Source organism: Falco peregrinus, chromosome 5, assembly GCF_023634155.1.
Source record: "Falco peregrinus isolate bFalPer1 chromosome 5, bFalPer1.pri, whole genome shotgun sequence".
In the NCBI taxonomy this organism is placed as follows: domain Eukaryota; kingdom Metazoa; phylum Chordata; class Aves; order Falconiformes; family Falconidae; genus Falco; species Falco peregrinus.
In genome coordinates this window covers 76,175,733-76,192,112 of record NC_073725.1, presented here as the reverse complement: position 1 = coordinate 76,192,112, position 16,380 = coordinate 76,175,733, and the positions used below count along the sequence as shown (strand labels likewise).

Here is a 16,380-nt window from a genome sequence, read left to right as displayed (position 1 = left end):
CGCCGCGCGCCGCGCACGCGCAGAGCGGCCGCCCCGGGGCCACGCGGGCAGCCCCGGGCGGGGAGCGCGGCGCGAAATGCCAGCTGCTAATTAAAGGGGGGTGTTTAAATTAGCGCTGCATCCTTGAGCACGAACGCTGGGGATACTGGATGTAGGCTTGGTCACGGCCCTGCGTCACCTCCCCGCGGGTCCCCTCAGTCCTACGGGGCCACCAGGCAACCCGTCAAGTCACCAGGACTCCCACGCTATTAATGACTCTGATCCTGAAACTGGAAGCTTTCAAGGGTTTTTCCTTGCCCTTGAAGCTCTACAAAGTGAGATGAAATAGGATATTTCAGTTGGAAGGGACCTACAACAATCACCTAGCCCAACTGCCTGACCCTTGAAGGGCTGGCCCAAAGTTAAAACCTATTCTTATAATATTATTTACCTTCCCTTTCCAGAGAAGGGCAGACATTTCACAGCAGATTTTCTTGGCTTCCACTTAACTTGTCTGGTTTTTGCAGCCAGTGGGGAACCAGGTTACCCCAGCCACCACATCTTCTCCAACGAGTTCAATAGCAGCTGAGGTTGAGGTCATTGTAACTGTCACTGCCATGTAGGAAGGGCCCTCCCTCCTTTCTTGTTTCCTCGCTCAGCAGAATGGGCTCAGAGAATCACAGCACGTAAGAGATGGCGTGTTCTGCTGCAGTGCCAACAGCAGCGAGTTCTGCTGCCCTTCCCAGGACACTTCCACACCCACCCGTGCCTCGCTCCAAGCTGGCCAGCCCCCCACAGCCAGCCTTTGGCAGGTATTCCAGCTAGCATTAACGAAACACCCCAGATCTCACCCCAAAGTGTTGCGAATCATTGATAGAGGCATGTAAAGAGGGCATTTCCCCAGCCTGGAGGACGATGGGTCACGGCAGCAACAACGGGGTTTTGTCACCTCCCTAGCACAGGCCTAACAAGTTGAACTTTCTAATTGCTGTTTGAGAGAGAAAGTAGCAGAATTATTTTATGCTTCTTAAACTGTTTCCTTTAATAGGAAGTGCTGCTTTACTCTACCTTGTGCTTCTGAAACAAACATTTGTGTTCCAAAAATATACAGTGTACACATACTCTGTAGCTATAGATACAAACATTTACAAAGAAACAAGCAGGCTAGAGCAGACTAGCTTGAAAAAAAATCTCACGCCTTTTTCTTTCTGGCCCTCCTAGAACAAGACTAGCTGGTCTCAGCATGCCGTAAACAGATCAGGGCTGCTCAAAAACACATGGTTGAGAAACATCATACCCTTGGTGATTATATAAAACAATGTGGACCAAAAACATTTCCACACGCTGCAGAGATTTGGAGTTTCTGTTGCTTCTCTCTTCCCACTCCCTCCTTTTGTCCCTACGATCTGCCTTTGTATCTGCATCCCACATCCGCATCGACTGCAGCCTACCCGTCTGTCTTCACTGCCGAAGGGCTGATCCCTCACGCAGGCATTGCTCAGCTTTACACCAAAGAGGAAAATGTGTTTCCCGAGTCATTTGGTTTCATCTGCAAGGCTTCCTCAAACTAAGGGAAACTGGGTACACTCTACAGTCTTAGCATTTTAGCGAATAGGTCGGTATGGGAATGTCATTCCTGGTATAAATGTTTGTACGGGGTGAGCAGGGAGCGCCGGGTGAGCCGGGAGCGCAGGGTGCGCAGCGTGCGCAGGGTAGCCCAGAGGAGGAGTATGGATATGAGGATAAAATCCTGGTGGCAGAGCACCGTGGGTCGGTTGCTGTACTGGACCTGAAATCACCAGCTGGAGCAGGCTGTGGAGAGAAATACAGACAGGCATGAGGATTATTCAGAGAAGGCTTTTGTCACGGCTCTCCCCAGCCCACAAGGGCCTGGCTCTAAGGACAATTCACAAGCAACACACACTACCACTGAGAGGCAAGAGGACAGCAATTCAATTCTGCTCTTTACAGCTTCCAGAAGACTTTTTTTTTTTATATATAAATCTAAACTTGGTTGCCCTTTGCAAAAAGGCAAGAAGCAAAGTGCAGTTAAGGTTAGGGTCAGGTAAAACACACGAGGAATTGGGGATGGGAAAACTCTGGGTCAGGTTCTATGCTGTAATTTCATTTTCCCTTCCTGTGCTTTTGTTCTAACACAGGATGGGCAAAATTATCTCTATGGTAGGAGTCACTGAAATCTCCCTCAGTCAAGAGTCCAGCTTGCAAGGGAAGAAGTAGCCAGCACTGCCTACCACCTTTATCCTTGTGCTGAACTGTGTATGAATAAAGGCTGACTTCCAGAAAGTAAACATAAATTTTTAAAGCAAGTTTTGTCTCAACAGCCCTCAAGTGCGTGTCTTGGAATATGCATCAAAACCAACAACGGCTGTAGAAATGTCTCTTACTTGTTATGCGGTAGTCTGGAGCACACAGTTCTCAAGTCATCTGAAAGAGGACAGAAGACATAACAGTAAGTGTAAAACAGAAGTTAGAGCAATTTTTCTTTCCACTTTCCTTGCTAGAAAGGTCAGATTACTGGAAAAGCTCCAGCCATCAACAGATCCAGAATCCCATTCTCAAAAACTTCCTTAGGAGAGAAAATGTTTCCCCATCTCACCAGTCATTACCTCAGCTTTCTACCTACATGCTTTATTGTGTCTGACATTTAACCAACGCTGCCGTATGGGAAACGGAGCTTCATTTCAAGGCACACCAAGCCTTAGGACAGAATTTGCAACTCCAATATACTAACAAGTAGTAACTAAAACACAGGAAATACAAGGTGTGACTGCCCACTGAGCATGGCATTTATAGTGAGAAAGACATCAGGTCAAAGCAAGGCAAATCTTACTCAATAGCTGGTTTGTATTGGTTTGGGTGTTTTTTAAACAGTGCTAGTGCAAAGAAAGGGTTGGTTGGTTTTTGGGGGTTTTTTTTTGCTGAGGTCTATCAACTAGAAATTGCACCTTTTTTTTTTTACCATCTCCAAACTTCTTCTAAATCAGAATAGCTAGAACCAAGGTATTTAACAACATAACCTGTCACTAGAGCCCTTTCAAAAATAGCTTGAGATAAAACTCCTGCCTTTGTAAATAAACACACTCAAAAACCACTGAAATAACTCGTACTTCAGCAGCTACTTATACTGAATCACCTTCCACTTCCACATTAAGAGCAAGCACTCAAAATGGACGAGGTAAACAGCTAAGAAAAAAATGCAGCTAATATAAGCCATCTACTCAAAACCCCACTATTCTCCTTGTTCTCATTACACCCAGAGCTACTCCCTGAAAGAACACTGAGATTTGACCAGCAGCACTGGTTCAGCCAGGGCAAAAGCCTCAGGCAGAGGCCACTGCCTGCAGCTGGGGTCTGCATTAACTGTCCTTCCTGGCTGTTTGGGGCACTTTAAGCCTTCTAGTCACACTAAAAATCACCTGTTTTCAAGAGAATGCGTCAAGAACACAGTCTGTCTGTCTGACCCTACGCTGAGTTGAGGCACTTCCCTTTTTTATCTCTGCAAGTCTTTCAGAAACAGCTGGGTTTGGAGACAGGAAAGAGACAAAAGCCACATGAGCAGGTTTCCTTACTAAGTTTAACTCAAATCATACATGCTGTAATGGGGTCTCATTACAGGAGAGCTGAAGGCCCAGAAGTTCCAAAGAAGAGTTTTTCTTTGCTTTTCAAATTCCTTGTCTAGCATACCCACCCCATGGGTTTATCTGCTTCATGGACTCTCCTCCAGCAGGCAAACTCAGAGAAATCAAACTGAAGCACAACTAAACAGTGCTTCTTAAATAGCTACAAGCAATTCTGAGGGTGTCAAATTTGTCCTCATGCCAGACAACCAGATATAACCCCCTGCTGCAGGCTGCAACGTCGAAGATCAGTTCTTCTGCTCTGCAAAACAACACACCAGTTGCCTGCATCAGTGACCTTCCCTTTCTTATTCTCCATCCAGTTATTTTTCCTGAACTATTTCCTGCACTGTCGCTTCCTAAAAGTGGCAAACTACTACTTCTGCTGTGAACATGTTCACCTTTACTCCCTCACCCCAACACTCCCTCTTACAAATTCTGCACACTGAAGGAAAATAATCCCATGACAGAGTCTGTGCCAGCCCCACCGACATCTTACCTCTAGTGCAGAGGAGTGCTCCTGATGCCATGGCCACTTGCAAAGCCTGAGCTAGTCTGTCTAGAGCCAGTTCAATCTCTTTGGATGCATTGAGAGGATTGAGTTCATCAGAGAGTCTGTTAATTTCCTCAACAAGTGGAACCACGTGGTCAAAGGGTACTAGCCCCAGGCGCCCATAAAGGTTCTTCTCTGTTAAATGCCCCTGAAGCATCATAAGAACCTGCAGGACACTTAGATGCAGTTTTGAATACAGCTGGTGGCAATCTCTGTCTTCTCCTGAAGTCGAGTCCTTGGCAATTTTGCTGGGAGGATGTCCATTTGAGAGGGAGGCTTTCTTCTTCCTTTTGTAAGCCAAGGGGGCCTTCACACACCAACGGATCAGTCCAGTCAGTGGGGTGAGCTCCAAAAACCCTATTGGCAGGTTGGCTGCAATAGGGGTGTTTAGGAAGGTGATGAGGATTAGGCGGGGGTCTTCAAAGATCCAGGAAACAATCAGCTCAAGCAGATCCGAAGGAGGGATGAGGTCATCTGAAGATAGGAAAGTTATTGTTGGGTAAGCAGAGTCTTGCACTGAAGCACAGTTGGTTTTTTTAATGAATCTTTCACACACACCCTTCCTGCACTGTCATAATTACAGTTTCAGAACCTCCCCAACTCTGCTGGTTTTTTTTCAAGACACAAAAGGTAGATGCTCGTTTGTCCCAGGGAAGACACAACCATGTTCCTGTCAACTTCACCTTCTCCACCTATTCTGAAGACACCACTAAATGCCAGCATTTACTCCCTTCCCCAACAAAGCTTCTTCTGCCATTTTCTTCTCCCCCACCCATCATCTGCTCACCTTTTCCCTAAACTCAGTCCCTCTCTTTATCCCTTGCCACACAAAGTACAATGGGCAAGGGAACTGGAAAAACTTGTTGGCACCTTGTTCTCTTTACTCCAATAATTCAACTCATTTTCTTTAAGACTTACCTAAACAAGCATGTCTCGTGGAAAAACAATGCAACAACACGATCACATGACAGGTAAAGGATTATAAGATTATGTAAAACTTTAAATAGGAAGGGAAAGGTGGTCATCAACTGCAGCTTGACTACAGACAAAAGAAACATTGACTTCACAGTAATCACGCATCACCCCACCACAGGGGCGGGCTACAGGATTGAGCTATGTACTTTCGTTGAGAGTTGTGTACAGTGTCAACAAAGGGCTCAGCACAGAACTATCCACTCAGGTCTCTGTACTTGAAATGACTTCTAGGACAAATCATCTGGACTACAGAAATACCAGTGTGCAATGGATACAGAACTGGTATTTTCCAGTTTTTAAGCTTTTCTGGTACCTCCGAGTATCACAGATACTGCTATGTGTGTGATCAACTCCTGCCCTCAGGACATGGTGGAGACTGCCCAGTTACAGATCACACTTTGAGGAGCAAGTTTCCTTTTCTTGTGTCACCAGTAACATCCCCAATAGTTTTTTTAAAAAATTTCTTAGTTTACTTCTTATAACTCATGTTATTTCCTTTCTGACATGTCTTTTAATTAGTTGGGTGAATTCCAAGTGGTTGCACAAAATGTATCTAAAATACTGAGGAAGAATATGCTACAAGCTCTACCAAATACTTTTTTAAAAATGAAGTCTAAATCGGCACCTCTTCCTCACTAATGCCAAGCTGCTTATCTGGAGACCACACAAAACCCTTCCTTTATCAATAACAAACAGTACTGGCTTTTTTGGATTATACGTGATGTTGGTATTTAGTGTATGGTTGTTCTCTAGTCTACCACAAGCTCTCCTTCTCTCTCGCTGAGTAAAGGTAAACCCATCTTTTAGACACCCGCAAGTTTCTAGTGTCTGAGCAACAACCACCTGAGACAGGTCGTATCACTAGCTGGTCAACTTACAGTTACCGAGTGCATTGGAAGTATGCTATTGATTGCATTTCTCATCGCTGCCCAACAGAAATCCTGCTCCAGCTTGCAAACATTCAGAATTTGAATTTCTACCCTTTTTTGGAAGGAACTGGATCAACAGACAGCCCTGAGTCTACCTGTTGGGTAGGTGACACACAATAGGGAGGTCCAGCTGCCCAGCTGAGGTGGATCAGCTAGAGCTTCTCAATCAAGAACGTCCCCATGTCCGTTGCCTTCTGTGGAGGGCACTGTGCTTTGTGTCAGGTGTTACCTGGCTGCTTCTCCAGCAAAGACTCTCCCTTCACCCACTGAGCGGTTATTTTTATTCTCACCCCAGTGGCAGACAAGACAACAGCCACACCCCTGAGCTGCTTCTGGCAATAATTACATGGTAACAAACATCTTCAGAATTTCAGCAGTTAATTCAATTGTAACAGTTCATTTACGTTGCATTATACTGCCCCTCTTACTTTGAGAGACACAGCTTGGAAACCCTTACCTGAAGAGAGGTCGTAGAGAGCTGTGACGGATGTAATGAACTGGCAGCAGAAGCGAGGACTGGCACTGAATATCTGCTTCAGCGTCTGGATGGACCCTGGCACCAAGTTGCAGTAGTCATCGACCAAGGCTTGGGCTAGCCTCACACAGTACACTGCAGGGGTGCGCTGCAGGGGTGCGGGACGGCACACAAGGAAAAGTGCGTTAAACCACTTTTAAAGTCACACAAAGTTCTACAGAGCTGACTAAAGTCTGCATTGCCTGAACACTGTACGTCCCCACATCACCCAGCTACTTTGCTGTTTCAACTTTCCCAAAATTAGCATGCTTTCTCTCTTTCTCTCTCTTTCTCTGCATATCAAAGATCCTCTCAGGCACAAATAAAATTACTATTTTGCAATATTAAAATAGATGGTGAAATTTCGTGTTTACAATAACTGTAGTTTAACACCTATTACATCAACATTTTTACTTAGATGGAAATTTTTTTACTACTTCAGCAACATAGTTCTGTAGTTCTAACTAGTTCAGTACCAGAACAACCAGTTCAGCAACCTCTCAGTTATGCTTGACATTTTTATCACAGAAAAATTTCAGTGCAATCCTCATGTCACTTAAGAGCTGCAATCTGCAAAAAACTACACCTTCCCTCTGCTGTCCAGGTTGCATCCCCTCCTCCCCTGCCAAGGCCCACCAGGTGGGAAAAGAAGGACCCCACAGAAACGGTACTGGTCTGCCTTCTCCCACCCTCCCCTCCCAGCACAGCCTTTCTGCTCCTCCCCTTCCTTAAAGTAGGTGAATTTTGCACATCTCAAGAAGGCAGCAGGAACAAAAATGCACTTCCCAAGGTCTGCAGTGGGGAATCTCTATGGGAAAGGGGGAGACATAGGAGATTCCCCACATAACAGCATTCACGGAAGATATACACAGGTATTTTGTGCCCAGATCGCTAGAGAGGTCTGCCTCTTCTGCCATATACAAACTTGTACACGAGACACACTTTATTTCCCAGACTCCAGAGTCGGCTTCTTTGGGCCAGGTGACCATAGTTTTACTCCCCGTGTTGGTCAAACCCTCCACCGACCCCTTTTACCATGCAGGGGTGGAGGGGGGGGGGGGGTGGAAGGGGAGGTAGGAAGGGAAAAATCAATAAAACTTTCACTGACAGTAAAAAAACCCCAATTTTTCTTCTGCCAGTGCAGAACATAAATAAGCTCTCCCTTATGCTGGAACAAAGCAGTGGACAGGAGCAGTGGACAGGCGCACAGACATGAGGTGAATGCACCTGCAGGAGCTAGCTGTTCTATCAGCTTAAACTGCCATGAAGGAGCAGCTGACTGCAACCGGTTGCCACCAACCGTTAAGTGACACTCTGCCCCAGTTTACCCGTACCCATGGCGGCACACTCCCTCACTCCTTCCCCAAGACTTCCCTGCCTGCACAGAAGCTGTACCTGGAGCCAGAAGGCAGCACACTCCAGAACAGGAACCCTGCACACAGCCACTGCCATGGAAACCAGCTTTCCTAGTAAAGCCATCCTGCTGTCATCTGCTTTGTTTCCTTGAGGGCTGAAGAGAGATGAGAAAATGATCTGCCGGACTGAATCCTTGGTTTGCTCTTGAAAATAATTGCACATAATTTCAAGGAGCTGAAGTTCCTGAAGTGAATTCAATCTCTGAAAGAAAACAAAAGCAAAGCTGCAAAATATACTGGGGATCTTGAAGAACCAAGAGCCACTTTGGTGAAAAGACAAGAACAGTAAAGGCTGAGAGTTTCCTCAGGTGTTACAAAGTCAATCTTTATGCACAGCACATATATTCAAGCTTCCTGAACCACTACTGCATTTACCTAGTTACACTGAAAAGCTCTAAGTTGTATTTGAACACCTGGATACCCAAGACTGATGCTCACTGCCCACTAGGGCCCTGGCCCATGCACCCTGACATCCACCAGCAGCTGTAGTTTCCGCTCGCTGCTCTCTGGGATGGCCCCATCCCAGCTCCATCCCACACCCAGACATCTAAAAGCCCTGGCACGGCCCAGCCACAGCACTGCGAGGCTGCGGGCAGTCCCCAGGGGCCTCAAGGCCCGCCACACCTCCTCAGGGCCCTGTCTGGGCTCCCAGAGTCCTGGCTAGTCCATCTGTGTCTTGCTAGCCAGCCCTCTCCCTGCCAAACAAACCCTCAGTCACCAGCACCCCAGGGGCCCCACCCTGTTCTCTTGGGGGCTCAGTCCCCAGCAGCAGCCCCCCAGGGACATCATTCTGTCCTTTTGGGGCCTCAGTCCCCAGCAGCAGCCCCCCAGGGACGTCATTCTGTCCTTTTGGGGCCTCAGTCCCCAGCAGCAGCCCCTCAGGGACCTCATTCTGTTCTTTTGGGGCCTCAGTCCCCAGCAGCAGCCCCTCAGGGACCTCATTCTGTTCTTCTAAGGCCTCAGCCTCCAGCAGCAGCTCCCATCCCAGGGACCCCATCCTGTTCTCTTGGGGGCTCAGTGCCAGCAGTAGCCCCCGCCCCAGGGACCTCATTCTGTTCTCCTAAGGCCTCAGGCTCCAACAACAGCCTCTCCCGGGATCCCGTCCCGAGTCCTGGGGCCTCGGCCTGCACAGCCACTCCCTGGGGCAGCGCCCGGGCTCCCGGGGCGCTGCCTGGGCCTCACGCCGCCACCCCCAGGCCCTGCCCTCCCTCCCCCGGGCATCGGCCGCCACCAGCCCCCGGGGACGCTGTCCGGGACGCCGCCGGGCCTCGCCCCCCCGCCACCCCGCGGTCGGGGCTCACCTTGGGCGGAGCTCCGCGCTCCTTGGGCACCTGGAAGAGGAATTCCTCCAGGAGCTCGGCGGGGCCCTTGTCGACCAGGGGCAACGGGGCGCTCTGCAGCTGGCTGCTGAAGTAGATATCTAGGTGGTACAGCACCTCCTTGGCGGCGCTCAGCGCGTCCCGCCGCAGCAGCGAGTGCCGAATGTCGCTCATGGTTCCAATCGCACCGGAAAGCGACCCCCCACCGCTGCCCAGCCCGCTGCCCAGCCCGCCGCCCCTCGGTCCGGTCCGGCCCGGCCCCGCTCGGCGCGGCGCGGCCTCACAGCGGCGAAAGCGCAGGCGGGCGGCCACTACGGCACCGCGCTGCGGACAAAAAGGGGCGGCCCGCGGCCGCCGCCCGCAGCGCCCCCTGCCGGCCCGTCTGCAGCGGCGGGGAGGGGGGCTGAGCCCGGGGTGGGGCAGGGGGGGATGGTCCCCGGCCCTGAGGGGGTCCCGGCCCTGAGAGGCTGGTCCTGGGGCTGACCCGGGGGGTCTTGGCCTGGGGACAATCTGGCCATGAGGGGGTACTTGGCCTGGGGAAGGCCTGGCCCTGGGGGTCTCGGTTCAGGGAAGGCCTGAATGCGGAGGACTCTTGGCCAGAGGAAGGCCTGGCCCTGGGGCTGGCCTGTGGGTGTCTTGCCCCGAGGTGGGGCCTTGCCCCGAGGTGGGGCCTGGCCCTTGGGGGGGTTGGCCCGATGGGGGACTGGCCATGGGGGTTCTCGGGGCGCTGGCCTGGCGTAGGAATCCGGAGCCCCCTGGGGGTGTCTAGGCCCAGCCCTGGTCCCGCTGTGGGCAGTGGGGTGCAGGCCCTGGCCGTGCTCGGGGGGGCGTTTGGCCCCGGCGGGGCTGGCAGGGCCCCCCAGCCCCTAAGGATCAGTGCACACTGCCGGGTCCTGGCATGGCGGTGTCCCCTCCTGGGAAGTGTGGCAGCTGCCTTTGGAGGCCGGGGAGTGCTGGGACACCAGCCAAGGCTACTGGGGCAGGGCTGGGATCAGCAGTGGGAGCATGCAGGGTGGGGAGCTGGCACCCCTGGGACCTCTGGGGACAGGGCCTGCCCCGAGTGACCTCCTGGGGAGGGTCTGGGGACAAGGGACCCCAGCAGGGACCTGTTGTTTTTCAGGACTTCCAGCTCAGCTCCACACCCAAAGACCAGAGCTGGTGGGGCCGCACCAGGATGCACCGGCTGCCCAGAGCCCCCAGCACTGGGCTCCCACTGGCCCCAGCATACTTGGTTGACACTGGCTTGTTGGAAATGTGGAGTTCCGGATGGGAATGGCTGGTGTTGGTGAAATAAATGCTTTTTAAGAGAAATTGTAGCTGGTGATGAGCGAGAGCTGCCTGTGCCCCAGCGCTGGGGAGCTGCCGTTCCCCATGTGCAGTCTCGGGGATTCACTTGTACCGTACAGATCTCTTCTCAGTGTTTTTGTTGATTCAGGCACGTTTGCCACCTTACCTGAGGCGGGAGGTATTGGCACTGTTGAAAACATTGTTTTTTTCACTGAGTGGACCTTTATTTCCGTGAAAAATGCCATATGGAGCCTGTGGCCTTGCATGTTCTTTGGCTGAGGGACCACTTGGCAAGGTGAGCGTGTCCCTCCCCATAAATGCAGGTGCAGCTCCTTCCCCTTCCAGAGACCTTGGACGACACCAAAGGTATGTCCTGCTCCCCTCTCCTCCCACACCCCAGGAGCTCCCCGCTCCAGCGTCGCTTCCTGCAGCTCGGCTTAGTTTTGCCACGATGCTCTGCAGGAGCTGAGCCTGGGCACAGCTCACAAGCATCACCCGGGATGGACACAGCCCTCTATAGGTGCCTCTGCCAGGGAGGCCGCGGAGGCTGCTGTGCTCCCCGGGAGTGGGGAGGATCTGTGGGGCTTTGGGCAATTTTTGACATGACCAAATTGTATCATTGCTAAATCGTGACGCTACCAAATCACTGCGTTACCAACCGGAGGGACTGTGGTGTTGCAGATGGTAGCGTTTGCAGCCGTAGCAAGGATGCCAGTGGGGAAAGGTGAGGATTTAAGTAGAGCAGCTGCCCCAGTGAAAAAGCACATCTGGGGGCAGCGAGCCCTTCCTTGGTTCGGGCTTCAGGTGTGCCCGAAGCTGGGGTGTTTGCCGGTCCTCTCAGCCCATACTGTCAGGGCTCCTGGTGGGGCTGGGTGCTCGGGGCACCTGGGCTTGGGCAGGGCTTGGATCCCGTCTGCTGGTGAAATATTACCCCAGGGAGCTGAGTGCCATGGGAAATACTTCCCAAATACCTTTTCCCATACGTGGGAGCTGCTGTGCTGCCTCGGCGAGGGTCTGGGAGACTCCAGCCTGGGTGAGGATGGGGCGGGGCAGTTTGGGGGGCGGCGATACCCCAGGTGAGGATGCTCCAGGCAGGGAAGGAGGTGAGGAGGGGTGTTGGGGGGTGTGAGTGTGGATCCACCCCTTGGTCTGTCCCAGCACGGCTGCTGTAGGGTCTTTTGGGTCTCTGGCACAGACCCAGGGAGGAGTGGGAGAAGCACAAGCCAAGGGACCTTGGTGCCCTCAGCCACTGCCACCCATCCCAGGCCAGGAGGGGTGTCCAGGCTGAGGGCGGTGAACGAGGAAGTGACTGCTCTGCGTCACCAGGAAATGGCATTTGCTCCTTTGGCAGTGAATTATTTGCTCCAGCCTCACAGGTGGTCTGGCCTCCCTCCAGGAGGGACAGGCAGGATGTGCCCCATGTGAGGCACAAGCCAGATGGCTGGATAGGAGTGCACCATTCCTGGGTCCTAGTGGTTCTCTGGAAAATAGATGCCTCCCAGTGAAACCAGTATGGCCAGTGGGAATACCCTGGTCACCCCCATCATCTGTGCCAAATCCCACTCCCAGCCACAAGGGCTGAGCCCATCTCTGCCCCTCTGCAGACAGGATGGCAGCCTCAAAGCTGGTGCTGCCACTGCTGGTTGCAGTACTGCTGCACGTGGCCACCACACTGAAGATTGGTGCCTTCAACATCAAGACATTTGGGGACAGCAAGATGTCCAACCAGACTATTGCAAATATCATCGTCTCTGTGAGTGTGTGGGGGTCTCTGGTCTCCAGGATGCAGCTGGCTTGGGGCAGTGGGACACCAGATTTCTGCAGGCATCCATCTGTCCAAGTGTCCATGCACCCACCTATCAATCCACCTGTCCACAACCCTGGCACCCATCCACCCAACCATCTGTCCATCCATCTATGCTTGCATTGATACGTGCCTCCATGCATGCGTGCATGCATCCATCCCTGCCTCCATCCATCCACCCACCTGCTCTTCCCCCATCACCATCTCCAACCTCAGGCCATCTCCACTATTTTCGGTCCCCAACCAAAGATGGGCGATGGCTGGTGCTGCCCAGGTTCCTCACTCAGAGCAGCCTGCGAGGGAGGAGCTGCTGGGGTGGTAGAGGGCACAGTGCTGCCCCAAGGCTTTTCCAAGCCAGAGGACACCAGCAGAGGAGCTGCCTCTCTGGCTCTGGGGTCCCCACTGCTCTCCCACTGCCAGGCTGGGAGCCTTCACAGCCCAGGCACCCACAGGTGCCCCCATGAGCAGCTCCCTGCTGGGGTGAGCAGCTCTGAGCTTGCCCCCCCGCCAGATCCTGTCGGAGTATGACATCATCGTGGTGCAGGAGCTCCGGGATGCCGACTTGAGCTCCGTGAAGAAGCTCGTGGACCAGCTCAACAGGTGACCTCGATGGCACAGGGCAGGGAGTGCCTGCAAACGCAATGCTGGGACAGATTCCAGCCAGCATCTCGCCATGCCAGGCCACCTCTGGCTTGGCCAGAGAGAGCCTGACGGGTGCTGGGGGGCACTGGGAACCTCCTCTCACCCTCTCTCCATCTCACTTCCCAGCACATCCCTGCACCCATACAACTTTTTGGCCAGCATCCCCCTGGGTCGGACCAGCTACAAGGAGCAGTACCTTTACATCTACAGGTAAGGGATGCCACCAGGGTCCAGCAGCCCCCATGTCACCCACTGTCCTCCCCAGCCACTGCCAAAGGGCCGTGGGTACCTCTGGGGGCCCTGGCTGCAGCAGGAGCGGTGCCAAGGGCTGCCCTGCTCCCCTCCCTCAGGTCGGACATGGTCTCTGTGCTGGGAAGCTACTACTATGACGACGGCTGTGAGCCCTGTGGGACCGATACCTTCAGCAGGGAGCCCTTCATCGTGAAGTTCTCCTCACCCACCACACGTGAGCAGAGCAGGTGTTGGGGGCTGCCTGGAGCTGGCACAGGGCTGAGCCTGGAGCTGTGCCTGCCGGGAGGGGAGGTTGCACTCTGGAGCCCAACTCAGGGGCTCCACCAGGGTCCTCCACTGCTGTGGGGCCCTCTCCCACCCACAGGTGCCCAGGGGCCCTGGGTACCTATGTCCAGCATAGCCAGCACTGCCAGCTGTTTTCCACCATGTGCCATCTCCCACCATGTGTTCTCTCCAGCTGCGTCCATCTCATGTCTCCAGCTGTTTCCAATCAGGTCCCACATCCCATCACCTGCTGCCTCCCATCTTGTGCCATATCCTACCATCTGCTTCCTCCAGTTGGGTGTCATCTCCCATCATGTACCATCTGCCTTCATGTGCCACATCCCAACACTTGCCACCTCCCATCATATGCCATGTCCCATCATGTCCCACTTCCCACCCTGTGCCACCTTCTACCCCGTGCCATCACCTCCACCTCCCAAGACCCTCCTCAGGTCACACACACTCTCCCACCTGTCTCCCACCCCCATCTCCTTGCCAAAACCATGATGGCTTGGAAAAACTGATGGGAAACAAGCAGCAAATCCCAAACCACACATGGAGGGATGCAGCTCCTGCTGGAAATCCCAGCCTGAAGGATGGGCAGATCCCAAAAAGCCAACACACCCTTTCCCTTCAGCAGCTTTTCCCAGCCAGTAGCTGGGGCTTGGCCTGGGGTGGTCCCCCAGGGTTCCCGCTCCCTTCCCAGGTGCTGCAGCTGAGCCGGTGGCTGACGGCCGCCTATCTGGCAGGGGTCGAGGAGTTTGTGATAGTGCCCCTGCATGCCACGCCCAGCCACGCACCGGAGGAGATCGATGCGCTCTATGAGGTCTACACCGACGTTGTCAACAAGTGGGCGACTAACGTAAGCGGCGGTGGGGAGCTCGGCCCCTTCCCAGGGTAGCCGGGTGGTCTGTGGTATGGCCACCACACATCCCGGTGGCCCTGCTGGGGTGGACATGTCCCACAGGAAACCTCTCATACCCACCGGACCAGGTGCCACCCCAGCAATGTCTGGGCAGGGAGCTGCTGGGTGGCTCCATCGCCATTCCTGGGGGCTTGTCCTCCCATGCTGGGGAGCCCCAGGGGAGGTTCTGCTGCCCCTTAAGATTTTAGGGAGCCTTTGCTGCTCTGTACGGTCTGTGGGCAGGGACACAGCATGCTGCCCCACAGAACATCCTCCTCCTGGGTGACTTCAACGCTGACTGCTCCTACGTGACCAGCGCCGAGTGGCCGTCCATCCGCCTGCGCTCCCTTGATGCCTGCGAGTGGCTCATCCCCGACAGCGCCGACACCACCGTCGCTGACACCACTGACTGCGCCTATGACCGGTGGGTGCCATGCCGGGGGGGTGGGGGCTGGTACGGGGGGCACTGGGGGTGCTAACACCCACAGTGCACTGGCAGCATTGTCGCCTGTGGCACCGCGCTGCGCCAAGACATCGAGCCCGGCTCCGCCACTGTCAACAACTTTCAGAAGACTTTCCACCTCCAGAGGAAGGATGTGAGTGAGGGGCTGGGGCACATGAGCCCGCCGGGAGCATGGGTGGGCTCCCTGTTCCCCTGGGTGCACCTGGGGGTGGCCTGAACCCAGCCCCCACACTGATTCAAGCCCGCAGACCCAGTTATTTTGGGGTATGCTCTAAATTTTGGGGCTGGAGCGGAGCACTGGGGTCCCATGACAGTGACGGCAGGTCTGGACAAACTTCAGCCACCTCTCTGCTTCCCCCCCACACCCAGGCTTTGGCTGTCAGCGACCATTTCCCAGTGGAGGTGATCCTGAAAGCCCGCTGAGCCCATCCCAGCACCGGTGGCTACCAGGACACCCTGGCACGCACCTGCGTCCCTCCTGGGAACCCACGTGCCACCAGTGCCAGCCAAGCTGCCCACCGAATCTGCTCTTTGGGGTCTTGTGGGAGTGGGATGCTCTCTGCTTTCATTAAAAAATTAGCCTTTTCCAGCCCTCCCAGCTCCGGAGGAAGGGTCCCCTCTGTGCCCCCCTAGCAGCACCCTGTGCCCAAGCCCCCCATCCCCCTGCCAGGGAAGCCCCACTGGGGCTGGAGCCAGAAAGGTCCCCAAGGTCCCCTCCTGCCATCAGGAGACCTGGACCCACCAGGCAGCAGGCGCTGCTCCCCGCTGACCCCAATAAAAGCAGGGACAGCAGGACGGGCTGGGGGGCTCTGGGCAGGACTCAGCCCCCTAGCCGGCATGCAGGATGACTTTCTACCAGCTCGCAGGGCCGCATCCTGCCGGAGCACGCCTGGCTGTGGGGTGGCTGACAGGGTGCTGACGGTGAGGGCGGGGGGAGGTGCAGGACATGACTCAGTTCCCAGTGGGGTTTGGTGCCTCCCGGGGGGGTTTCGGTGCCGGCACAGCACCGAGGGACACTGGACTCATCCCGTGACAGGGTGTGTGGATGCAAAACCTGGTGGCATACGCAAGAGCCTGTCAAGCCCCAGCATGAGCAGCTGTCACCTCCCTACCTGCCCCGCGGCTGGCACCCCGGCAGGGCACCCCTGCAGCAGGGGTGACACCGTGTGCTGGTGCTGGGGACACTGGCTCCGCCGGGCTGTCTTTGGGTCACTAGTGGGGCTGCATTAGGTGACAACGGGGGCTGCTTTGGGTCACCGGTGGGGCTGTGTTAGGTGACAACGGGGGCTGCTTTGGGTCACTGGTGGGGCTGTTCTGGGTGACCACCGGGGTTGCTGCAGGGGTTTGCAGCCACCCCCTCTTGCCGAGCCTGGCGGTGCTCAGCCTGCCTGACCCAGCCACCCCACCATTTCCTTCACTCCCCTATAATTACACGGTCTGAA

At 54.3% G+C, this 16,380-nt stretch overlaps 2 protein-coding genes across 2 annotated transcripts; one reads left to right on the top strand and one right to left on the bottom strand.

Moving 5' to 3' along the window:
• Nucleotides 1-992: 992 nt before the first annotated feature.
• INTS15 (integrator complex subunit 15) lies at nucleotides 993-9,618 on the bottom strand. Its single transcript, XM_055806528.1, has 6 exons — nucleotides 9,305-9,618; nucleotides 7,984-8,205; nucleotides 6,532-6,697; nucleotides 4,117-4,644; nucleotides 2,385-2,424; nucleotides 993-1,791 (listed from the first exon to the last, which is right to left on the bottom strand). The coding sequence occupies exons 1-6, from the start codon at nucleotides 9,494-9,496 to the stop codon at nucleotides 1,584-1,586; spliced, it is 1,356 nt and encodes a 451-aa protein (XP_055662503.1). The 5' UTR covers nucleotides 9,497-9,618; the 3' UTR covers nucleotides 993-1,583.
• Nucleotides 9,619-12,218: 2,600 nt separating this feature from the next.
• LOC101923267 (deoxyribonuclease-1-like) lies at nucleotides 12,219-15,517 on the top strand. Its single transcript, XM_005244096.2, has 8 exons — nucleotides 12,219-12,362; nucleotides 12,925-13,013; nucleotides 13,182-13,265; nucleotides 13,406-13,521; nucleotides 14,321-14,433; nucleotides 14,742-14,899; nucleotides 14,975-15,071; nucleotides 15,308-15,517. Exons 1-8 carry the CDS (start codon nucleotides 12,219-12,221, stop codon nucleotides 15,359-15,361), a joined length of 855 nt encoding a protein of 284 aa, XP_005244153.2. The 3' UTR covers nucleotides 15,362-15,517.
• The last annotated feature ends 863 nt before the right edge of the window (nucleotides 15,518-16,380 follow it).

Coding starts and splice junctions, on each gene's coding strand:
- INTS15 (XM_055806528.1), bottom strand. CDS start 9,496: ATGAGCGACATTCGGCACTCGCTGCTGCGGCGGGACGCGCTGAGCGCC. Junction 8,206..9,304: donor AGCGCGGAGCTCCGCCCAAG/GTGAGCCCCGAC, acceptor GTTTTCTTTCAG/AGATTGAATTCACTTCAGGA. Junction 1,792..2,384: donor TCCAGACTACCGCATAACAA/GTAAGAGACATT, acceptor TTCTCTCCACAG/CCTGCTCCAGCTGGTGATTT.
- LOC101923267 (XM_005244096.2), top strand. CDS start 12,219: ATGGCAGCCTCAAAGCTGGTGCTGCCACTGCTGGTTGCAGTACTGCTG. Junction 14,900..14,974: donor ACTGACTGCGCCTATGACCG/GTGGGTGCCATG, acceptor GTGCACTGGCAG/CATTGTCGCCTGTGGCACCG. Junction 15,072..15,307: donor TCCACCTCCAGAGGAAGGAT/GTGAGTGAGGGG, acceptor CCCCACACCCAG/GCTTTGGCTGTCAGCGACCA.